The sequence below is a fragment of the Triturus cristatus genome, chromosome 6, assembly GCF_964204655.1.
Source record: "Triturus cristatus chromosome 6, aTriCri1.1, whole genome shotgun sequence".
Classification (NCBI taxonomy): domain Eukaryota; kingdom Metazoa; phylum Chordata; class Amphibia; order Caudata; family Salamandridae; genus Triturus; species Triturus cristatus.
Genome location: NC_140589.1, coordinates 1,784,288,596 through 1,784,314,504, shown reverse-complemented (window position 1 = coordinate 1,784,314,504; position 25,909 = coordinate 1,784,288,596). Strand labels below are relative to the sequence as shown.

The 25,909-nt window shown below is 42.4% G+C and overlaps 1 protein-coding gene across 5 annotated transcripts in view; it reads right to left on the bottom strand.

The window, feature by feature from the left end:
- Nucleotides 1-25,909, bottom strand: part of PTK2B (protein tyrosine kinase 2 beta) — a 509,984-nt gene that overhangs the window by 149,668 nt on the left and 334,407 nt on the right. For all 5 annotated transcript variants that reach the window (XM_085613103.1, XM_085613101.1, XM_085613104.1 and 2 more), the window contains exons 8-9: nt 4,364-4,426; nt 508-562 (exon numbers count right to left, since the gene is read on the bottom strand). In XM_085613103.1, the coding sequence (XP_085469229.1) occupies nt 508-562; nt 4,364-4,426 (118 nt within the window). The remainder of the gene's footprint in view (nt 1-507; nt 563-4,363; nt 4,427-25,909) is intronic.

Below are 25,909 nucleotides of genomic sequence, written 5' to 3'. Positions count from 1 at the left end.
TTGAGACCCTCATGGGTGAGTAGCGCGCTTTAAACCCCCTGATTGATTGGGAGGAGGTAATATTTTGAGCCTGCATCACCAGTATCCTGCAAGACTAAATTGTGTAGCAAGTTACTGTATCATTTTCAGTAAAATCTCGGTTGAATTTTCAAAATCAACAAAACGCCCCCTATCTTGCATAGCACACATAATGAAGTGGATTTTCAAAATCACACAACAACCCCTCTGCCACCCACCCCCCGTTCCTCGAATCGTGTGTAGCACACTTAGTGAAGGGGGATTTCAAAAGTCAACCCCCTCCCCGATATCGTACAGCACACTTAATGAAGTCAGTTATTTATTTATTTATTTATGCAATTTATATAGCACACAAATACCCTGGGGTGTTTCGGCGCTATTCACTGTGCTGTATAAATGGTATTACTCACCTTGATATTATATTACCATGGTAACAGGGCATGCGCTGAGAGCAACGTGCTTCACTATAGTGTCATACTTATGACTTACCTTTAAGCTTTCTTGCATCTGCTTTGGAAAGAAAAGGTCCAGGCCTACATCCTTTCTGCAAGCCAGAAATAATAAAGGTAAGAACTAATGCTGTATCATCTATTGATGTGACTGCAACTTGAGTCAGCCCTTTGCAAACTAGAAATCCCACACAGGAAACCTGATACATGTTGTTATCATTTCAATTATATTAGCTGATAAAATGTAATTTCTCAATACAAGTACTTACATACAACAATGTCACCCATTATCCCTGCAGAGAAAGTGGCATTAGCTTTATAAAACAATGTATACACATCTAAAAATGTATGAACAAATAACTACATCACTGAATAGCGAAATGCACAAGGAAGTATGTCTTTTCACAGGACTAAGCCGTCTTTGAGGATTAGAACCATCCTCGACTATGATCTGATGCAATTACGATTCGAAACACCCAGAGCATTCTGCACGTGATTCTTTTTACTTCTGTGCCACTTCTTCAGGCACTGTAGGAAATACTGCGCCCTCCTCTACCTCCACGCTAGTGCCCAAGCTTCAGATTTCGGTGTCTTTGGATTGTTTACGCCCCCAAAGGAGTAGTGACCTCTTGCCCATTGGATGAGATTCATGTCTCAGACTTTGCACATAACACTGTAAGCATTTATTATCTTCCACTCTTTAGGGGGGATAAAGAATTCCCACACAAACGTTTTCAGCTGCATAACAAGGTGCTGCCTGCCTTTCCCCCTGTGCAGAACTAGTCGATGGTCCGTCAGATGTGGGTCTCCTGACTGTGCCATGGTTGAGAAAAACGTAGCAATGAGTTAAAGGAACTCATTTCCCGTTTCTCACAAAATGGAGTGGCCTTCTTTTGGTTGCCAAGGATGTGGCAGTTTTTTGCTGAGCAAGGTTACCCGATTTAGAAGTCAATCTACGTTAGAACACTGGAATGTTGAGCACTCAATTTTAGACAATGGAGTGCCCCAGGCTTCTACTGGCTAATAGAAGCCCAGATGGCAACATTCCAAAGTGGTTTTCCTTTCACAGCTGCTGCTGTGCACAAAGGCCTCTCGGAGCCCGAGGGGATTTAAAACCCTCAGGCTCCGCTAGTTCTTTGTTTGTACTAATTAGGTCATACTGCACACTAGGGGCGGAATGTTCTAATAGCCTTAGAACCCTCCTAGCGGGCTCTACCGGCCTTTAAACGCCAAGTCCCTTCAACACTGGAGCGGGGCTTTAATGGCTGGTAGAGCCAACTAAGTTAGGCTCTAAGCGCTATATTAAATCATTTGAATGTTGAAACCTCCATTGAAGACAATAGAGTAGCTCCGGGCTTATAATGGCTGGGATGAGCCTTCTGCTCCAACATTCCAATGATTGTCTTTCTGTTTTTTTCCTAATTGAGAAAGTTCTACCATTGGCTAGCGGAGTGTTCTAATAGCCTTATAGCCTTTCTGCCTCATTTACACTATTTGTTAAATTAATGAATCTTTGGAGAGGGAGGTGATATTAGTGCGAGAAGGTTTTGTACTTTGTACCTGGGAGGAAAGAGTAGGGAAAGAGGCCAGAATTGGAGCCAACAGTGTTTCCAATAGCTGATACTGCTTGAGGTGTTTCCGAGAAAGACTGAAAAAGGTGGAGAGAGTATCAAAGTGACTAATAACATTGTTGTTGAGAAGTAAATGCAAAAAAATGAAAAGGCCCTAATTTAACCAGTTTTGCCATAAAAGAGATTAGTTATTTACTTTGATCCTTTTATTATACCAAATAGGACTCTAAACAAACTGCTCAAATGAAGAGAGGTGAGCTGCCAAATATGGCTTAAAAAGAGAACAGGAATGTTTGGGAGGGTGGGACATATGCAGTCTCTTTGTATGAGAGAACATAAATATAAGAGCGCGCTCCGACTAAAGCCAAAGTTTAGATTGAGCGGCAAACGGAACAAGAAACAGTCTTGACCATGTTTAAAACCAAATGCTTTGTGATAATAAGAGAAATCAGGGAAGTTAAACCCTCTGAAGTATTTAGGGAATTTTAGGCGCTGTAGGGAGATACAAAATGGTTTCCCATGCCACAAGAATCGAGATGAAACCATATCAATAGCTAGCAAATATTAATTAGGAATTTTTATTGCTGGAATGATGAGAAAAAAACATTTATGATAGGAAGTAGCATCATTTTAATTGTGTCAAGGCGACCCCACCATGAGAGTAATAAAGGTGACCAGGCCTGCGCTGATTTTTTAAATCTTTTCAAAGAGGGCTTCCATGTTAGAGTTAAGTGTGTCTCTGAGATTGCTGCGAAATAATAGCCCTAGGCATTTAATCTTATTGGGGTTCCATGAGAAGCCTGTCTGGCAAAAGAAGATTGATAACTCTTTCTGACTGACCCAAATCCAAGTTGGAGCTAATATGGGAATCTGATTTGCTTTCCAGTTGGCCTGTATCATTCTGGCAGAAAATATGGGAAAAAATCCATCCTACCACTCGCCAACCCAATCTCACTCAAATACTATATTATTTTTATAAAAGGCAATATCATACATCAGCACATTTATTTAAGCTCAAATTACTTAAGCAGGACATCTGTTGGCATTGTAATAACCCTGGAACCTATCTTCACGTGTTTTTTTCATGTCCTAAGCTGTCTCAATTTTGGGTACAGGCATGGACAAGAATAGGGGACCGCACTCAGGTTCAAATTTATTCTCCATTGTTGGTTTGTTTCTTGGGGGAATTAGTAATTCATGACCACAAAATAAAATGCTTTGTAAACTAGCTGATCTGTTGCTTGCAGTTGGCTTGCAGGTAATTACGTCTAATTGGAAATCCTCAGACATGTTACCCTTCAACAGTGGTGGAATTTGGTATGTCATAACCATCGATTGGATGGCTACAACTTCCATTCTACATTGTTAGCAGATAAAGGTAAAACATTGTGGGTACCTTTGACTCATTATTTAACTTTACAAGCAAGTAATACATTTTAATTATCTTTCTGTTCCAATAAATAAGCTTAAGCCACTGTTAGGCTTAACTCATTGAATTTATCGCTCTTTGTATTGTATAATAAATTAATCCACAAGTTTTTTTTAGTAAGTTCTTTCTATTATATAATATTAAGATTGTAGCCTCTTCGCTTCTTCTCTCTCTCCCTCTCTTCTTACTTTATTTTCTCCTTAACTCTTTTCTTACAATGTTTTCCTCTAATTACATTTTATACAGTCCAGCTTTTACTTCAAGGATTTTACTTATATTCTCGAGGTTAGCATATATTGTATTGCTATACTGTCTGAATAAAAATACTAAAGAAAAAAAATACTAGTTGTCAAAGGCCCTCTGTCTCATTATAGGCCATAACTCAGGTTCAAGACCTTTATCAACTGGGTTAGCCCTCGGCAGCAGGCTATAAGGCTATATAATTGGACAATACTCAATGTCTCATAGCAAATCTCTGTCATGCACAAGAAGTGGGAAATTATCAGACAAAATAAGCAATATTTCCTACACACCTCTCCAGCTATTAACAATGTGCGTGTCTGCGGTTTGCAATTTATAACTGTGTTCCCAGTTCTTACTGACCCTATTTTATTCGAACTGTTAGGCTGTTAGGAATTGACGTTTTTTCCTAGATATATTTTGTGGTTCCGAAGTATAGTATAGAAAGCCATGCATGTAATTATTCAGCTCTGCGTCTAAAAGAAACTTGATAATTCAATGGCCACAATGACATCAATGTTTATTCTCAGTTAATGTAATCCTATATAGCGAACTGGCACAACATAAAAAGAATTGCAAATACTTGTTCCTTGACAGGAACTGTTGTAGGCTGCTGCTACTGAGACATGATCCATAAAATATGAGAAGGGACTTACTCTAAAAGGTCAAAGTTGGATTTCTTATCCAGTGCATTATGTGGCATGTCTTTGTAGAACCTCCTATAGGAAGAAAAGAATACAATGAGAACATCATCATGATAAAACATTGGGATATTTATAACTACTCAGGTGTATGTGGAGTTCAAATAAGAGATTATGATGGGACCTGTATCAGTAGTAACCGGTTCCATGGATTACCTGCTTCACAATTAAAAAAGTGTGGAGAAGTCTGTAGGCATGAATGGTTGTATGATGTTAAAACACATGCTTTTACCACGCATGCATTTACAGCACAAAGCCTTCACCACACATGCCTTTACCATGAATATGACTTTACCAGGCATACCTCTAAACACAGGGTAATTATATTTTAGGTACGTTAGACCTATATATATATATTCACTAACTATAACATCCCTGTAACACTTATTTTTTCAGTGAATTTGTAAAGTTTTTAAAACTTTTATTTTCTAACTGTAACCTGTAACCTTTGAGAGTGAGTATATGAGTGCATGAGTGTCTCAGTGGGTGTGTGAGGGAGTGTGTGAGTAACTCAGTGGGTGAGTGAGTGGGTCTGTGACTGTTTGTATGGGTCTGGCTGCATAAATGTCTCACTGGGTGTGCGAGTAGGTGTGTGAGTGTCTGAGTGGGTCTGTGGGTGGATGCATTAGTGTCTGAGTGAGTGTCTTAGTCGGTCTGTAAGAAGGTGTGAGTGTCTGAGTGCGATTGCTAGTGCCTCCGTGAGTGTGTGAGTGGAGTCTTTGAGAGTGCATGAGTGTCTGAGTGGGTGCGCTAATCTCTGAGTGGGTGCATGAATGTCTGAGTGAGTCTCTGAGTGGATCTGTGATTGGGTGTGTGAGTTTCTGGGTGGGACTGTGAGTGGGTGCGTGAGTCTCTGAGTGGGTCTGTGAGTCTCTGAGTGGGTCTGTGAGTGGGTGTACAAGTGTCTCAGTGGGTCTGTGAGTAGGTGAGTGTCTGAGTGGGTTTGCTAGTGCCTCAATGAGTGTGTAGGTCAGTCTGTGAGTGAGTGCATGAGCATCTGAGTGGGTCTGTGAGTGGGTGCGCTAGTCTCTGAGTGGGTGCAGGAATGTCTGAGTGAGTCTGTGAGTGGGGATTGAGTCTCTGAGTGGATCTGTGAGTGGGTGTGTGTGCGAGTGTCTGGGTGGGACTGTGAGTGGGTGTGTGAGTCTCTGAGTGGATCTATGAGTGGGTGCACAAGTCTCTAAGTGGGTCTGTGAATGGATATATGAGTGTCTGAGTGGGTCTGTGAGTAGGTGAGTGTCTGAGTGTGTTTGCTAGTGCCTCCATGATTCAGTCTGTGAGTGAGTGCATGAGTGGCCCCCTCTCTCCAGGCTGATTTCGGCCTTGAGGACCCCATCCCCTGGAGACTGGCCTTAAGTGAATGGGGGAGGGAGCTGCATTGCCTACTCCAGGCCGATTTCGGCCATGGGGACCTCATACCCTGGGGACCGGCCTATTTTTCATGAGGAGGGGGTGTTGCTGTTCAGTAGTATTGGAGTTAATAAAGAAAACAGATTTATGTATATCTAGAAAAGTGAATCCAGGGAGGGGCCACTGCGATGGATCCACGAATCCATGTGCCTACAGCAATGCCATGATAGGCTGGCCGCAACCTGAGAGAAAAGTTGGGACAAGGTTCCTGGGGGTGAGAAATAAAGTCTAAATAGGATAAAGGCATGAGGATAGAGGGATCCTTACCCCATGTGACTGGTGTAGGGGTCTGTGAGGGACCTCTCATGGGAAAGAAATCATCCAAAAATGCTTTATGTTTGGTGGGCGCGGATCCATGGATCCACTGCAACACTCAGCGTGGCCACCTATTTGATTCCGCAGCAGATCCGCGGATTCATACCCAAATTAAAAAAAACTCACTCACACACACACATTCACGCACCCACACAACACTCATACAGTCACTCGCACATCCACTCAGAGATCCAGAGACCCACTCACACACCCACTCACAGACCCACACAGGAATTACACACCCACTCACATAGCCACAAACGCACCAATACAGCCACTTACACATCTACTCATAGATCCACCCACCTACTCACACAACCATACAGAAAAACCACTCACACAGCCACTAACACACCCATGCAATGATTCACATACCACTCAGAGACCCATATAGCCACTTACACAACCACTCATACACCCACCCACCACACACTCACACATCCACTTACAACCCTATCCAACCCCTCACACCCACTCGCTCACCCATATTGCCACTCACACACCCAGTCAGAGACCCAGAAAACCACTCACACACCCATACAGACACTCACACACCCTCTCACGGACCCATACATTCACTGATAGATCCACTCAGAGACCCAGAGAACTACTTATAGACCCCCCACAGACCCACACAGGCACTCACACACCCACAACAATACAGCCACTCACAACCCACTAAGAGACCAAGAAAACCACTCACACACCCATTTACATACTAATACAGCCTCTCACACATCCACTTACATACCCAGAGCATCACTCATACATCCACTCACAGACCATCACAGGCACTCAGACACTCACACACACACATACACACTCAAAGCTAATGACATACCCACTCACAGACCCATGCAGCCACTTACACACCCAGGGGCCCGAGAGTTGGCTGCCTATGGGGGTTGGCCACAGGGCCTGGCTGCAGGCCATGCTTTGTGGATTCCCCCCTACTGTGCATAGCCAAAGGCCGTGAGCAACGTGGGTTTGGTTGCATGGGGGGTTGGCCGTGTGTACAGAAGGTTGGATTAACATATGGTAATTAATTAGTAGTTTACATTTAAAGAAAACATAGTTTGGAAATAGCATTAAGAAGCCTTAGAAATTCACTGATAAAACCTAAGGTCACAGGGATGCTATATTTAGGAAATAGAATTTAGAAAACCTTAGAAATTCACACAAAAAACTAAGGTTACAGGGATGTTATAGTTAGGTTCAGATTTTACAGGCATAAAACCATAGAAATTCAGTAGTTATAGTCAATAAACTATAACTCACACTCTCCCCATGCACTGCTAAGTTCCCCACCTATTACACCAGTCATGACATCTCCTATGACATCTTTGATAATATCACTACAACATTTGCAATAAGAAAATTGTGCATGGCGGGCTGCCGCTGTGCAGCATACGGGGATTCCTAGTTCAAGGAATTACCACACCAGGAGGGGACCTTGCAGCTGAGGCCAGAGGGAGGAACCACCTCTCGCACTGCATAACGCCATCAGTGTTCCCCCTGTGCAAGTTTGTTGTGCAGCATGCAGGGACTCCTAGTCCCAGGAATTACTTCGCCAGGAGGCACCCTCGCAGATGAAGCCAGGGGAGGTGTCCCCTCTCACGCTACATAGCGCCATCGGTGTTCCCACTGTTGTGCAGCATACGGGGACTCCTAGTCCCAGGAATTACTTCGCCAGGACTATTACCCCCTCTGGTGCTACACAGCGTTATCGGTGTTGCCACTGCACGGGACGCGCGTGCGAGCCATGCCCGACCGAATCCTTGGCCCGTCCTGTGCCCATCAGTGGCAGGAAGAGGCAGAGCAAGGCCCACTCTTTTTCAACTGCCCTCAGACTTTAGATTACTTCATTATACACCACGTATCCAATTTGTGCATCTTCTGCTGATTTTGAAATTGCTATTTTAGTGGGCAACTATTGTTCTCTGACCAGAATTATAACTTGGTAGCATTTATATGAGCTACAAATGACTACTGCTTTGTTAACTCAATATGGGAAAACACAATCCACTGGAATCTACCAAAGATCCCTCCAGTTCTAAGAAAATATGAAAGACCTGTGGGTCTAACTGTACATTGGACGACATAGATTCAGTTATAGAAGAGGTTGAGACCATTTGAAAAATATCAAAAACCCACACAGGCAGCTAAGCCTGACCATAAGGCAGTGACAGCAATGTTCAAACACAAAAGGGCAAGGGAAGGCAGTGAAAACTCAACTGAGGGTGGTACATTCATCTGTACTTGCTACTGGATTAAATGGTACTATTGAGAACACGATTCCTGTTGTGTCACCACTGACTGGATACTCCACCCTTTCTCCTAAAAGTGTTATATTCCCTACTATCCCCTGCCATAATAAGTATGAATCTCTAGAGGAATCCTGCCTATGTTTCCCTCCATCTTTGGCAGATATCGAGCAGACAGTTACGCTGGCCTCTGTGCAATCCACTGATTCCTGTGATCACACTCTCTGCAGAGGGCGATGGACTAAACTCCCTGCGTCATGACTTATGCAAACTCAAACTTTTAGTCGGGAAGCTTACTTCTAGAATCGTAACGTGGCAAAGTTACAATTGATGTATTATTCCAATTGTAGATGTGGGGTGGGAAATGATCTAAAGGGGGAATCCCAAACACTGTATTGATGATTTTGACACAGGCAATGTCGCAATGTCTGTTCCCTCCTCACAGGTACATAAAGTGACCCCAACTGTTGCTCATTCAATTAGCCTAGATTTCTCGGAGGGGGGTAACTTGGGTCCTCCTTTACCAGTGTCCGACCCCCGTATTACTCATAACTATGAGAACAACCTTTCCAACTTGATTAAAAGCACTTTATCATGCCCCTCCCCCACCCACATCAGGCGAGCTATTGCGCCAGCTGCCCAAATGTCAACTGACGAGATCGAGGTGGTTTGGCTTTACTGGGAAACCATCCACTAGATATCCTATTATTCTAAGTGGTGCTTTCCCAATGCAGTGGCACCTGGTGGGATCAGTAAGATAGTGTACATGACCCTTGTTCCTAAACTTGTCCCAATCATGTTCGAAGATTCAGAATCACTAGTTAACAAGGTTATACACTGGATCAGAACTAGGCGCAAATGCCTAGCCATAATAAGGTCCAACATCATACATACTAAATGCTATCCACTGGGCTTGACTCAGTATGACTACATTTCTGTGACGCTTAATGATAAGGCAATGGTTTTCGGGCTAATCAATTTAGAAGTATCCAACTTTTCTCCTGCTATTGGGCTTAGGTTAAACCCTTCTTTAGGCCCTAAAGCATCCATTAAAGCAGGACCAAGCAACTATCCTTTTAGTACTCTACCAAATGTTGGAAGGGTTTGGTCAAGCACTGATGCAATTGATTGACTGAGCCCACTGACAGGTAATCTGTCCTTCAATGTAGAATCAGTTACAAACATTATACTAGGTCCTTATGTAACCAGTTTATATGCTGCCCCTGTGACAGTGATGGAAGCATGGCACCTGGATCTTGAGTCACCAGAACGGTCTGATGAGGAGGAACAAGGAATACACAGCCAGGCTAATTACAAGCCCTGGGATAAACCAGACAGTGAGGTTAGCCAATTTTTCCATCATCTCCTGGAATGTGGCTAGTATTAATTCAAAACTATGTGAAGCTGAATGGGGCTCTTATATAGAAAACTTTGACTGGTGTACATCCGTGGTCTAATGATAAGGTGTGTTGTATCTTACCACAGGTGGCCAAGTTGTTTATTCAGTATTTCCTTATTGACTTTAAGTTGCAAGTAAGTAAATATATACATCAGTCTATAAGCCAAGTGAACCTATTATGCCAACCCCACCAGGAGCAGCCCGCCTGCTGCTCAGCCCATCTCCAACTGTCACCACACATCCACACAGGCACCCAAGCATTCCACGCATCACAGTCACACCAACATTCCAATACCAACTCTCACTCTGGCTGAGCAGCTAGGAGAAGCATACATAGATACAATCAGGATATAACTTTATCTCCCTCCTTTTAAATGAAAAATAAAAGTGTGATAAAACATGGGAGGAACTATAAACAAGCATTTACATAAGCGGAGAAAAAGTTCAAGACTCAGGGAAGCAAACTAAAATACACCTAAGAGTCTGAACACAAATGTATGTATGTATGTATGTGTGTTCTTATATAGCGCTCGACTTACCCTTGGGCATCTCGGCGCTTGCATTGGGAACCCGTCCTGGCTTTTTTCCCTGTGAGATAACCCGTACTGGGCATCCCCAAGGTGAAAGCCAGGCATCCCGCCGCGGGGGGGCCGTAGTGGAGATTAAGCAAGCTATTGCCGAGAGTTGCAGAGTGTGAACCCATGATTCGAGTAGGCACCGAAGTGAGAGTTATCGAGTCCGTGGACACTTGGGCTCAGACCCTGCCGTGTCCGGAATTGGTCCCGGGTCTGACCTCTGCTTCAGGGTATGCCTTCTCTAACCAGTGAGCCACACTTCTCCACAAATTAATCCGAAAGGAAAGGTAAACATATAGGCAAGCAATAATAAACCTATCCTCCCCAACAAAACATTTCCGTAAAACGTAAGAAGAAGGGTAGACCCACCCTTAGACAAACACCCAAGACCAAAACTAACGGGTGAAACCAAATGTGTAAGGGACAATACCCAAAAGACCAACCCTGTGTAAGGGTGTGAAACTAATGTACAGGTGTAGCACAAGGTGACTTAAACACAAAGTGTACAAGAAGTGAAGTGCGAGGCGGCTTACACACCCAACAACAACACATGAGGTGCAGGGCGACTTACACACACGACAACAACAAGTGAGGCACAGGGCGACTTACACACAAGACGGCAACACGTGAGGCACAGGGTGACTTACACACAAGACAACAACACGTGAAACGCAGGGTGACTTACACACAAGACTACAACATGTGAGGCGCATGGAGACTTACACACAAGACAACAACATGTGAGGGGCAGGGCAATTTACACCCTAGGCTACAACATGTGAGGCGCAGGGCGACTTACACACAAACCGATAAGACGTGCAGCGCAATGCGACTTACAAATAAAACAGACCAAACGTGCAGACTAAACGTGCAGCTCATGACGACTTACACACATTAAACACGACACAAAATGTATGTAGAGTAAGAACAACACCGAGAAGTGGGGAACCACCCATCAAAACAAGAACCACCCATGCGTAGAGGTGCAGCATAAAAGACTAGAGTCACCCTTTGCGTAAGGGATCCTAAACTGTGATATCACATAACAATAAGCAAAGATGAACATTTGTCCACACTACACTCTTAAGAAAACAACATTTCTTTGCCCATAAGCATGTAAATTTGTAATCTGTAACACATTGCCGGTGAGCGACCACTCACCCGAGTTTTGCCAGACTGAAACCTCCCTTGCGTAAGAGTACCTATGCTTACAACAAAGCTAAACCCATGTTGCAACTATAACGACTTGCTATAACACCATAAACATTTCTCCAACTGTCACTACACATCCACACAGGCACCCAAGCATTCCATACATCACAGTCACACCAACATTCCAATACCAACTCTCATTCTGGCTTAGCAGCTAGGAGACAGCTAGGCTGGGAAGCATACATAAATACACAATCAGGATATAACAAAGTGTATATCAATGGTTTTACCACCTATAGCATAAAGGCCATACCACCTCGGAAATCGGGTCGTGCTTCTGGGGGGTTACTGGTTTTTGTAAAAAATATTCTGTGCCTTGCACACACACTGTGCTAAAAGTTGACTACCATGATTTAATGGGAGTTCATCTTAAGTTTCCTAAGGGTGTGAGTGTGGAAATGTTAATGCTAATATAAGATCGCTACCAGCTGGTGTAGATTCACCAATTGTAGCACTTTTGGACGTTCTTATTGAATTGCAGCAGAAGCAAGCCAAACTTATTGTTGCTGGTGATTTCAATGCCACCTTTGAGCTCTGCACTAGCATTAATACTCTGATTGAGTAGGATGAACAATGGAATATTTCTACACTAACTGGTACCCCTCTTAGATATTTTTTTAATCTAGCTCTCCAGTTAACCTAAATTGTGGTGGGTAGGAGCCTAACAGCCTGTAACAATTGAACTCTATCTGACCCAGAGATAGCACCGACCTTTAAGAGAGGGGCCTAGCAGAGCAACATTGATTATGTTCTTTTCGATTTGCACTTATTGCCCTTTCTCGAGGATATGAATATCGACAATTGCATTTATAGTGATCATAACTCCTTGATTACTACCACTAAGAGCGTTTTCTTTGATAGACCATTTGTTGTGGATCACACAAAGGTGCCTCTTCCATTGCTAGCTAATAATCACCATCAAGTCTCTTGGCCCAGGTTTTGTCAAACTCGAACCTGATGTCTGAGATCTATCATGGATTCACTGAAGAACACAGCTAATTTTGATGAATGACTTGAAGAGAATATTCCCATAATAGAGGTTCATGCTCAGTTATTTCCCAAGTAGCAGGAGCTGTTTTACAAAAAGGTCACACATAACCAACTCCCTTGTGTTAAAGTAAAACCTTGGTTTAATCAAGAATGAGCTGAAGCCAAAAGAGAACTGCAGCAAGCCATTAGATCGCTCCCACAGCCAGAAATCAAAGAATGCCGGACACCAGCACAAGCAGACATTAGAGAAGATGACTAGAGTCGCGGAAGATAAAGTGTGGCAAGACTTAGTTCATGCTGCCAGGACAAACAACAAAAAACATTCTGGCAAATATTGCCCCAGCAAAGTCTTGATAAAACCCACACTGTCTCATTTACATCCAGTCTGATAAATGAGTTTCTCACTTCACCTCTCTGTATGCCTCTGTATGACTTTGTAGTCAAAATTAAGCCCAAGATACAATATTGGAGTGCACACAGTTTATTAATCTATCTAAGTATATCGGAGTATCTACTGACACGACCCCCTGATGAATCTCATTGATTTTATAATAATTCAGTTTTTTATATTTTGTCCACCTGATAATATATTTGGTGTCAGCATGTTTAATCACAGCGTGCTATTAAGCAACAAGTGTGTGTGTATGTATATATGTATATATATATATATATATATATATATATATATATATATATATATTACCTACTGGCGGTCGCCAGTAGGTAGATATAGTTAGGACCTATTTTCCACAGGAAATCCGCAACATTCTATTTGGAATAACGTTGGCGCCGATTAATGAATCTTCGCAAAAGTTTCCAAACTTTTGGCCAGCTCCGGTCCGCTCCTATCCTGAAAATTTCACGGTGATTCGTCAAGCGGGGGCCGAGAAAAAAGGGTGGTCCCAAAACACGATTTCCCCATGCAATTTCCCATAGGACCTTTTGACGCAGCTACAGCCCGAACTGCTGAACGGATTTACACCAAATTTGGCAAAGAGGTAGTACTCAGTTCAGACTCATGCCTTTTGCTTAAATGGTGTAAATCCGTTCAGTAGTTCCTGAGAAAATTAGAGTTAAAAGTACATATATACCTATGGCCTCGGAGGAACCGCGCACCCTATGCGCACCCAGCGCGCACCCTGCCGTGCACGAGCTGTATTCTAATTGGCTGTCAACACTCCAGATCAGGAAGTGTTGACAGCCATTTTGTGCCTCGGTGGAACCGAGGCACAAGAAACCTAAAAAACAAACACGAAAAACGCAAAAAGGGGGCAGGGTAGAAACACCCTGACCCCCTAGGCCTGCTCAGGGGGTCCCACAAGGACCCCCAGGGTCAAACAAAGAATAAAAAAAAAATTGTTGAGATTCGCGGACCCAGCGCGATTTTCGGCCGAAATAAAAAAAGAAAAATTCAGCGCGAGCTCCTGTGCTGAATATGCTAATTTGCCCCCGGGGGGCCAAATCCCGGGGGCTTAATAAAAAATAAAAGTGCGGGGGTCCCAATCCCCCCAACACTGCCCCGGAGACCGCCACCCCCCGGGGCTCGAAGACAGTATATGTGGGGGGGGCTCACGGTCCCCCCGCAGCCCCGGGGACCACCACCCCCCCGGAGCTTCTTGAAAATAGGTGGGGGGCTCGCAGCCCCACCGCCACCCCCCGGGGCTTGAAATAATTTGGGGTGGGGTGAGCTCTCAGGCCCCCCCAGCCCCGGGGACCGCCACCCCCCTGGGCAACTTGTCAATGTGGGAGGGAGGCCGCATGGCCCCCCTCCTGGAGCCTTGCATAGGCCCTGGGGACCGCCACCCCCCAGGGCCGGCTCCTGCAGTGTCCCGGGGTGTCCACCCCCGGGACACTGTAGTTTGCAATGACAGGGCGGGAGCCTCGCGGCTCCCGCCCTCTCATTGCAAACTGCTTTGCTTCATTGAAGCGAGAGCAGGGAAACCTGCTCTCGCTACAATGAAGCAAAGCTGATTGCTTTTCCACATGGGGAGCAGCATGTTAGCTGCTCCCCATGTGGAAAAGCAATGACGGCTCTCTCAGGACGCGGGGAGCCGCCCGGGACAGTGGGGAGATTGGGGCCCCCCCACGGCCTCCAACAGAGGCCTGGCCCCGGGGGTTGGGGTCCCCGGGGCCATTAGTGGCCTGGGAGGGGGGCCATGCGGCCCCCCTCCACCATTAACAAAAAACAATGGCCGGCCCCGGAGGATGGGGTCCCAGGGGCCTTAAAGTGGCCAGAGGAGGGGGGCTACGCAGCTCCCCTCCATAAAAAACTTCAAAAAAAAAAAGGACCATGCCCCGGGGGATGGGGTCCCCTGGGAAAATTATGGCGTCGGGAGGGGGGCCACGCGGCCCTATTCCCGATTTTTTTTTTTTATAAATAAAAATTGGGGGCAGGCCCTGGGGGATGGGGTCCCCCACCCCCCGGAGCTTCTTGAAAATAGAAAAAAATAGAAAAAGAAGGGGGGCTACACAGCCACCCTTAAAAAAAAAAAGTAGAAAAAAAAAGACGGGATCGGGCCGGAGGCCACGCCCCCTCCTTACACCACTCTGCAAACGCACCCCCTGGCGCGTTTGCAGAGGGGGAACTAATTCCCCTTGAATACTGGGGGTCCCTGGGGGCTAACTAGCACACCAGGAACCTCCAGTATGCACCAGGGGGCTGCGTTGCAGAGAGGTGTAATGAGGCCACGCCCCTTTTTACACCTCTCTGCAACGCAGCTCCGTGGCGCTTACTGGAGGTACCTGGTGGCCTAGTTGGCCGCCAGGGGACCTCAGGATTCAAGGGGACTTAATCCCCGAACTTAAAACGCGCCACGGGGCGCGTTTGCACAGTGGTGAAGGTAGAGGGCGGGGCCTGAGGTGATACTGTGCATACACGCTCTGTGGCGCGTTTTAAGTTGGGGAATTAATTCCTCTTCAATCCAGGCCAACTAGCCCACCAGGTACCTCCAGTAAGTGCCACGGAGCTGTGTTGCAGAGTGTTGTAAAAAGGGGCGTGGCCTCTGAACACCTCTCTGCAACGCAGCTCCCTGGCGCATACTGGAGGTACCTGGTGGGCTCGTTGGCCCCCAGGGGACCTCTGGATTGAAGCAGAATTAATTCCCCAACTTAAAACGTGCCACAGGGCGTGTTTGCACACGTCACCTCAGGCCCCGCCCCCTTCCTTCACCATTGTACAAATATTCCTCTAAATCGGAATTCGTAGTTCGGCTGATTTTACTCACCTGTTATCAGAGAACCCAGTGCTGCATGTTTTAGACCAGCACTGACCCTGAAAAGTAATTCTAAGCGTACTTACCAGTAACTTGTATTTCCTTCCATAGGAATCCATTGTGTGGTTTTCAGCAGAAAAGTTTCTAAGTGTCTATTTTCAAAAACTAAAAATATTCCTAAAAAATCATCTGTATGACTTAAACACATTCTTTCAACTGTTTACAGGAGATTTACCAGTGCTGGATCCAGGATCCACCACCGAGTAAGAAAAAGTAACGATAACACTACATAACTGCTAAGTGAATTTTCTGCCATAGGATAACATTGGTGATTTTATGTGAAAACATTTTTGTGTCAACTTTTAAAATACAATAATATTCCTTAAAAATCACTACTGTAACCAAAACGCTTTTACTCAACTGTTTACAGGAGATATCCAAGGACTGAATCTAGGATCCAGTCCTGTGGTTAGAAAAGTAATCCATAAAGTAACTAATTGCATTTGACTAGAAATTCACATTAAGCTCAATGTTGCTTTGTGTTTGAAATTGTGTTGCCCATTGCAACAACTGTAACTACTGTAGTTAAAAGTCTACTGCCTATTTGCAAAGTATTTAAACTAAAGTAATTCATTCTGAGAAAGTATATGTTGTATTGTAATGTATAATGTAATTAGAAAAATAAAATATCTAAGAATAAACAGTTTAAAAAATGTAGTAAATCAGTTTCAAAAAAATCAGTATAACAATTAATACATTAAAAATTGTCATTTACAAAACCTTTGAAATTCACTGAAAAAAACATAGGTTTCAGGCCTGATATAGTTAGGAATTAGCATTAAAAAAACCTTAGAAATTCACTGAAAAAACAATAGGTTTTAGGGGTGTTATAGTTAGCTGGACATTTCACTCGAACAAAACCATTGAAATTCCTCCGATATAGTTAGTTGTACTCGCGCGCCCGCAATCCACTGCTGATGATGTTACATATTACATCATTCATGACATGGTCAGTGACATCACTGATGACATCTCAAATGACATCACTGATGACATCACTGATGACATCATCCACGTGACAATCAGATACACCTCATCATACACTAGTATAACCTTTCATCACTCACTGTAAAATACAGAGTGCCAGATTTAAAACAATTGACACACCAATACAAGTTTCTAAACACCCACTCAGTGATTACTAGATCTATACACACATCTAATCACTTACCTATAGATTCACTCATACATGCTGTCAATGATCAATAGAACACTATCAAATATACTTATTACACCTATATCGACTTTACACACCAGCACACATCCTAATCACTTATGAAGTCATCCTACTCACTTATGCAAACAATGGATCATACTTACTTTTACTTAGCTATACACTTATAAAAACACCACTTCATCTATTCATATAGATAATAGCTGGGGGCGTGGCTTGGCGCCCGAGTCGAATGGCGGCGTGCGGGTGAGGCTCCCGGCTCGCCTGAAGGACTCGATGTTTCGTGCGCCTCTGCTGCCCGGCTGGAGGCAGGAAAAGCTGTTTAAGAGTCTGCAGCACGTTGGAGAATGCCTGCGGACCTCCGTGCGACGCGTCTTCATGAAGATTTACGATGTGAGTTGCTGTCGCGGCTATCTCCATAGCGCGGCCGCCATTTTGTTTTGATGCGCGAGTGCGCGTTTCCTGACAGGAAATTGTGGCTTTGTTATTTGGATTTTTTCATGCCCATCTGCCCCCCTGTGAACGTTTTTAATTGCTTTCTGGCTGCATTTTTATCCGGCTATTTACTCCTTTGATGCTGCATTTTCTTCATTGACAGACTTTCCCAGCAGATCTTCTGCTCTTCATTTGGCAGCCATTTTATGCTCTTATTTTGAGCCTGAATTATTATTACTATTATTTTTTACCTTAGCAACCTTGAGAAATTGACAGTGCAGTGCCTTTCTACTTTCATAGGTGGTGCTATGTTCTGTGCTATGCCCTTTTGAGAGTGTTTTCGTCCTCCTCTTGGGTTTTTCCACCTCCCCTGCCTCCTGGCTTCTTGGTGGGCATGCAGCTTGTTTGGAATGTGACTGGGAATTTTTATCTTCAGTGGGAAGGACGCTTTTGCCATATCCTGTTGATGCTCTCCATTGTTTAGCACCTTGCATCGTCTCTTTGTGAATCCACCTTCCCTTGTGATAATTTTACTTCGCTGCGTTTGTTTCCCAATTTGCCTGAGTCAGTACGGAGTGCGTGGAGTGTGCTTTATGGGCAGAACGAAGCTGACCCACTCCTTATGTTCCAAGCCAAAACATATTTTTGTCAAGAATTCGAAAGTTTTCTCTGAGTTCTCTAAACTAATAGACTCTTCAGTCTTTGCTTCTCAAGACTTGCACATTGCAATGGAGCCCCCATCCACTGCCCCAGGGAAGTCCAACACCAAGCGCTTAAAAAAAGACCCTCAGTCGCCACCCAAGTCGGCTTCGCCTGTGTCAATGGAGCTACTTCTGGAGGAAATAAGAGCTCTTCGTCCTTTAATGGAAGAAACTAACACTAAATTACAAACTTTAACAGATAATTGGTCTCAGCTTGAGACAAGGGTCTCCTCTGTTGAACAAAACATCTCCTCCTTCAAAGAAACGTGCGTCACCATTTCTCATCTTCACTCTCAAGTCTCTACACTTCAGAAACAAGTCGAGGACTTGGAAAACCGTAACAGGCAGAATAACCTACGCATTTATGGCCTGGGAGAAGGTCTTGAGGGTGCAGACTCTATTTCCTTCTTCAAATCATTCCTTCCAAAATTGCTCAACATGCCAGACGGAACAGTGCTCAACATTCAACGGGCGCATCGCTTAGGTCGTCTTCCATCACAGGCCTCGTCCTCGTCAAGACCTAGAGGTGTTATCTTATACTTCTTGGAATACACAGATTTGTTAAGAGTCCTCTCGGCAGGAAGAGCTTCACCGAAGGTCACGTGGTCTGGCTCGTCTTTATTTTTCGCACAGGACTATGCTAAAGCTACTGCAAACCGTCGCAAAGCATTCTTAAACATGCGGGCAGACCTGCGTTTAATAGGAGCCAGATATGGTCTTTTTCATCCTTGCCTATTTAAAGTTACACATAATAGCAAAACAATTGCTTATGAAGATCCTCTACAGCTATTCTTGTAAACCGATGGCTATGGACTCCTCAGGGCATGCCTCCTCTTTCAATGCCTGATGTGATTATTTGTTGTACCTGTTAATTAAGTTGCTGTTACCCATAATGGGCTTTCTCATATCTTAGAATGGTCTCTTCCCAGGTTTTTCGGTTCTGCTATTGTTGACCTTTTCTAGGTCTTAATTATTGATTGTATCTCTTGTTCTATTTTTCCTCATTAATGTTATTGATTTATCTTGTTATATTTATTCTAATGTTTTTCTCTTTCTTTTTCTGTTTTGCCTCTGCAGATATTTCATTCATGTCTCATGATGTCCTTCCGGTTGTCCGTTTAGCCGACCCCTGGATGTGTCGTCCATTCCATGTGGTTCCACCCCCTCCCTCGTTTCCACTTGGTCTTTCCCCGTGTAGGTATGTCATTATCCCACTGTTTCCATTGCTCTCACGTTTTAGCTTCACCTTCTCTATTCTCTTCGCATTCCCCTTTCCCTCTTACCCTCTGTGTTGTTTTCCTTTTTACTCTCCGTATTTTACGCTTTAACTCCTTTTGTACTTCACTCAATTTCGTTCTCGAGGTGGTCTGTTCCCAGTTTCAGGTGTTACTTATTTCTCTTATTTCTCGTTTGCTTTCGTCTTTCCTTGCTGAATCACAGCTCCAGCTTTGCTTCTTCCAATTTTCCTTCTTCTACTTTGGACTTTTGACATCTTCTCTTATTATTTTTCATCTGTATTATACTCTCGTACATGACTCCTAATGAATAGACCTTTGTTTGTTTTATTCTTTCTTATTCTCTTTCATGACTTCTTTACTGCATTTCAAAGTTCTTTTTTGTATTTTCTATTTGTTAACACTCATATTCTGTTATGCTGCTGAAATTAGTATCATGGAATGTTAGAGGATTGAATTCCCCCATAAAAAGGCAAAGAGTTTTGTCTCATTTAGCGAAACTAAATGCAGATCTAATTTTCCTGCAAGAGACTCACCTCACGGAGAATGAGTCGTTAAAACTAAAAAAATGTTGGGTGGGGGAAGTATTTTATTCCACAGGTAAGCGTAATAGAGTCATGATACTATGTCGCAAGTCGCTTAATTTCACAGTTCTTTCACAGGAGTCTGATGTAGATGGTCGTTGGCTTAATGTTAAATTAATGTTGAAGGATGTTCCAGTCTCTTTCTTTAATGTTTATGGTCCTACTGGTGGTGATTCTTCCTTTTGGCTCTCAATTGCCCAACAGCTTACTCTCTGTATGGAGGATAATTTCATACTAGCAGGGGACTGTAATCAGACTTTTGACCCTTTTGTGGATAGAAATTCCAAAGTCTCATTTGTTCCCAACAAGCCACATAAATCCTTTGTTCATGCTATTACTCAGCATAAACTGTTAGATGCATGGAGGCTGTGCAATCCAACCACGAGAGAATATACTTTTTATTCCCCTGTGCATCACTCTCAATCACGTATTGATTACTTTTTTATATCTCATAGCTTATCACAAGCACTTACAAAGGCAGAGATAGAACCTATACTATTATCGGATCATGCACCTATTTTAATTGATTTAGACGTTTTACCTAAAGCTAATATACCTAAAAGATGGAGATTTAATAACTCCCTCTTATTGGATCCGACATTTTCTTCTACTTTCGCTGGCTTTGTTGAGGAATATTTTTCCATGAATGATACTAACTCTTTACCTTTTTCCATTATATGGGATGCCTTTAAGGCTTCAGCAAGAGATTATATTTTACGGTTTGTGGCCCGTAAGCGCAATATTGCGCGCAAACGCTCGTTTTCTTTACTACAGCACAATTCGAAAGTTGTTCTTGATACCCTTATAAAAGCAAAATTACTCTTTAATAAGGAATCAACTGAAAATGCTTCATTGTATTTATTGAAACCTAGTGCAAAATATTATGGTGGGAAGAATAAGGGGGGGGGGAATTTTAGCTATCTACCTGAAAACCAAACACAACAAATTGAATATTAACTCTATTTATGATAATAACTCCACTTTAAAACTCAAAGATGCAGAAATTGTGGATGAATTTGCCCTCTTTTACCAGTCATTATACGCCTCTGAAACAGACCCTTCTAGTCACATGCTCTAAACTTTTTTTGCCTCGTTACGTGCACCTCATCAACATTCCCTCGAATTGTCTTCATTAGAAACAGACATGACACAACAAGAACTTTTGTTCGCACTCCAGCATTTAAAGAAGGACAAGGCACCTGGACCTGACGGTTTCACTGTCGAATTATATCTTCATTTCTCTAAATTATTATTGCCTAAACTGTACACTTTGATTAATTCTTTTGCCTTTCGGGGAACATCCTAATTCCTAAGGAAGGTAAAGATTTGAATTATTGTAAAAATTATAGACCCATTTCACTCATCAACATAGACTATAAGATTTTTTCTAAGGCACTTGCCTTGCGCTTGGATCCCATTTTGCCATCCATTTTGGGCAAGGAGCAGTCTGGTTTTGTGAAAGGCCGAGTCATTAGTGATAATACAAGATTATTTTTCAATGTTTTATCTAGAGCCCCGCATTTAAAGCACTCTCTTGCAGCTATAGCACTAGATGCTGAGAAAGCCTTCGATAGAGTTGAATGGCAATATCTCTTTTTCACACTTAAGTGGTTTGGATTTGGCCCTAAATTCATCTCCTTAATCTCCCTTTTATATTCTAATCCGCGTGCTGCTGTCTGTGCAAATGGTCTCATATCTCCTTTCTTTAGTCTTGGCAAAGGAGTGCGTCAGGGTTGTCCCTTATCCCCTTTTCTTTTTAACCTAGCTCTTGAGCCCTTTCTCTCGAAAATACGTCAGAATGCACACATACATGGTTTTCAGGCGCCAGATATTAACATCGAACTTGCGGCTTGCGCTGATGATATTTTGCTTTTTATTTCCAATCCTACTGAATCCATCCCCGCTTTTTTTGCAGGAAGTACGTGCCTTTTCGCTGATCTCAGGATACAAGTTAAATAGTGATAAATGTGAAATTTTACCTTTGACTAAATTCACCTTTAAGGCTGATTTTATTTCAACTAATTTCGCTTGGAAGTCTTCCCATATCAAATATCTAGGCCTATATTTTAAGTCCACAATAAAAGACACTGTAACCCTTTGTATGACTAACTGTTTTAAAAAACATCTCAGAGCTTACTACTAAATGGCACCCCCTCTATCTTTCTTGTTGGGGTCGCTTAGATACTATAAAGATGATGCTTTCCCCCATAGTTCTCTACACCATTTCCAATATTCCGGTCCCTATTCCAACTAAGCTATTTAAATCTATTAATTCAGCATTATCCGCTTTTCTGTGAAACAATAAAAAACCCCGATTATCGGCCTACAAGTTAACACGTCCTAAAACTGAGGGAGGAGTTAACTTTCCTAATTTTCCTTCTTACCACAAAGCATTTTTATTACGACAGGCTTCATACTGGTTACTTGATTCCACAATTGATTGTCCTATATGGACATCAGTTGAACGTTCGCTCTTATCTCCATTTTCGTTCAATGAATATCTTTCTTTTTCTCGTAAACCCCAAACACTATCCACTCCCCTATTTAAATTCACTTCCAAACTTCTTTGCCCTTTATATCCTCTGACTCATGACACTCTTGATTCTTTTTTAGCCTCCACTATCTGGCATAATAAAATCTTACTAATACATAATAAGCCCTTTTATTGGAAAACATGGAGACAACATGGTTTATTATGGGCCCATCAATTGTTTTCAGAAGATGGCTTTATCTCATTTTCTTCGCTTCAGCAGTCTTATAATTTGCCTGACTCCTTTTTGTCTAAATATCATACCCTCCGTACCACTATACCTGAAATTTACACTCAACTTGCCAATAATTCTGCTGATTCCTCAACTACCGCCCCATCCACTGGATTGTCTACTATCCTACGTCCCAAACCTAAAGCTTCCACTTAATACACTTTCCTCCAATCCACAGGCATACCAAGGCAAAAATCCAAGATTGAATCTGCTTGGGAAACAGATTTTAATGTAGTCTGGTCCCTACCAACATGGAACAAGATCTGGATTAAAATACGCAAAACTTCACGAACGGCAAGTTTAACACAAACATTGTTTTACGTATATAACAGGATTTTGCTCTCTCCACACTCTTTAAACAAAAGGTTCCCCACAGTACAAACTACTTGTTGGTCTTGTACGTCTCCTGATGCCACTCTTTTTCACATGCTTTTTTCTTGCCCTTCAGTGCGTAAGTTCTGGATCCAGGTTTAGTCTCAAATTAACTCAATTTTTGACACCAATTTCCCGTTTTTCGTAGGGGACATTTTCTTGGGAAGCCTCTCACCAGTATGGGATAGTTGTGAAATTAATGTTAAAATTGTGGATTTGTTAATAGCCGTTGCTTTCCAGCAGATTATGAGAAATTGGAAAGACTGCAAAAATGTCTTACAAAGCTTGGTGGTATGATATGTGTCACCATCATAGACTGGATACATTTTTGCTTTTTCCTTTCCATATGGCTACGAAAAGACTTCAGCTATGGTCACCTGTTACTGCCTTTTTTGACAAGTGTGCATTGCAACATGTTTTACCACTCCCATCTCAGCAAGAAGTTCTTAAACCTCCATGATTTTTATTGTCGCTTTTCTATTTATTCTTACAAACTGCGTGCTGTATCATTCCTAATTTTATTTTGCTGTGATCTTGTTTTATATTCTCATTTGTGTATTTATGCTGGATACCCCTATATTGTACTGTTTTTTGCTTGAAACTATGTATCGTTTTTGCCACCTTTTTACCTTTCTCTTTAATAATTTTTTTTTTAACTGAGATAGATAATAGCTCATACTTTGTGTGTTATAAAATCACTATTACAACTATACAGTTATCCATACAGTCACTGAGTCTTATGTATACTTATTTATATACAACAACTGACACATACACTGGCTTTTATTTTTCTAGTTTGTTGGACATGTACCATTGAGACATATATTTATTTGCTCATCGCCACACCCATAAAGATATACACTCACCCAAACAACTGTTATAACATGTAGTTTTAACTTCATATACCTACTGAATCAACTATTCACACATCTTTGGGCAGTCACACCCCCCCCCACCGAACCACACACACATTCACTCTCCCATACAAATACACAGTCTAATCAATAAATAATATAGACTTTCACGTAGCTAGCAACCAACTGGTGCAGCAGTTTACACAACAACTGACAAAGTGATACAGATATTGACACAGTTTAGTCACTATCCAATATATTTAGTGAGACACTATAAATTAGTCAAGTAAACAGTCAATCACACTGCTACTAAATCCTCCATCCAGATATTTATATTTATATATCCACTCATTCTTCAATGCAAATTGCTATATATATATAATACATATTTAAATAACTAACCAAACCACATTCACTGGATGATGTCATCAAACTTTTGTACACAGTGTTGTCACCTTGCTAGTCACAGTGTATGACCTATAAATTGCACCTTTACAATAAACTACTTATACCTTTTCATATTGCATCACTTATACTATGTGAAATCATAGCATTCATAACAACACTAATGACCTCTGAAATTAAATTATTTGTGAAAACACTGTGTGCATGGTAGAGTGGTAAGTTAAAGTTTGTGTATTAAGGCTAGCGATTTGAAAACGCTGTTCACACAGCTGCAAATTTAAGGTATAACTATAACTTTCAAATTTCTAATGCTTGTGTAGTTTAAGTTTGATTTGTGTAGAAAGAATAAATAGCTTCCATAAGTATAACTGAGCTTCAACCTTTGTTTTTTTAAAGAATGTGTGTGTGTGTAATTAATTTTTTTGCTAGGGGGAACCCCCCAAGCCACCCATTTTTTAATTACTTTTACCACCCTATACCCCTACCCACCCTTAAAACCTAAAAATACCCTTACCACCCTATACTCTAAAAAGACCATTGCGACGCACCCTAATCCCTAAAAACACCCTTACTACCCTATACCCCTACCACCCCTAAACCCTAAAAATACCCTTGTCAGCCTACACCCCTACCCACCCCACAGCCTAAAAGCACCCTTACCACCTTATATCCCAAACTACCCCAAACCCTAAAAACACCCTGTACCCATATCCACCCCATAATCCTAAAAACATGCTTACCCCCAATACCGTGACCGCCTCTAAATTTTAATTATAAACATACATATAAATAAACACATACACACGCTTATCTTAAATACCCTGCCATGCGTGGTAAAGGCATATGCGTGGTAAAAGCATGCTTGGTAAAGGCCTTACATTGTAAAGGCAATGAGTGGTAAAGGTATCATGGAAAAGCCATTGCATGGTAAAGACAGCATTGTAAACGCTGGCTCCCTTGTGATTAATGTTTAATGCTAGTAGAAATCCCCTTTCTAAGGACACCACAATTGCTGTAAATGTGGGAGGGGCGGCATGGGGAAATAACATGTTTTACGTAGTGTCATACGATTGGATCAAAATTAGAAGTCATTTTGTGTCTTGCGGTTTTACAACTGATGGCTATTTAGAAAGATGTTATCTCCTACTGCTGATACAAAGCTACCCTTCAATCCTCAGAACAGTTTTTTCTTGCCAAACGTGAAGCCCCTAAGGCTTCCTCGAACACAGTGCCCATGAAATGGAATTCTCACGCTCCAGTGGTTATGTTTGTGGCAAGTGCCCATCTTTTGAAAAGTGATGGAAGACATTTCTCATTCGGTTTTGCTTGCCCTAATATTCTTTTTATTTTAATTCCATCTCATAATTTTATTGTGGATGTACTGCTTTAAAAAAGTTGCATAGAATGGGTTTTTTGTACGTTTTTTTTATATAAACACAGCCTCAGCGGTCATCAATTTATCAGAATTTTAAGAGAACCAGTGACTGCAACAGGTGTATATGTGCACGTATCTCTCTGTGGGTTAAGCACTGGAGGTCTTAC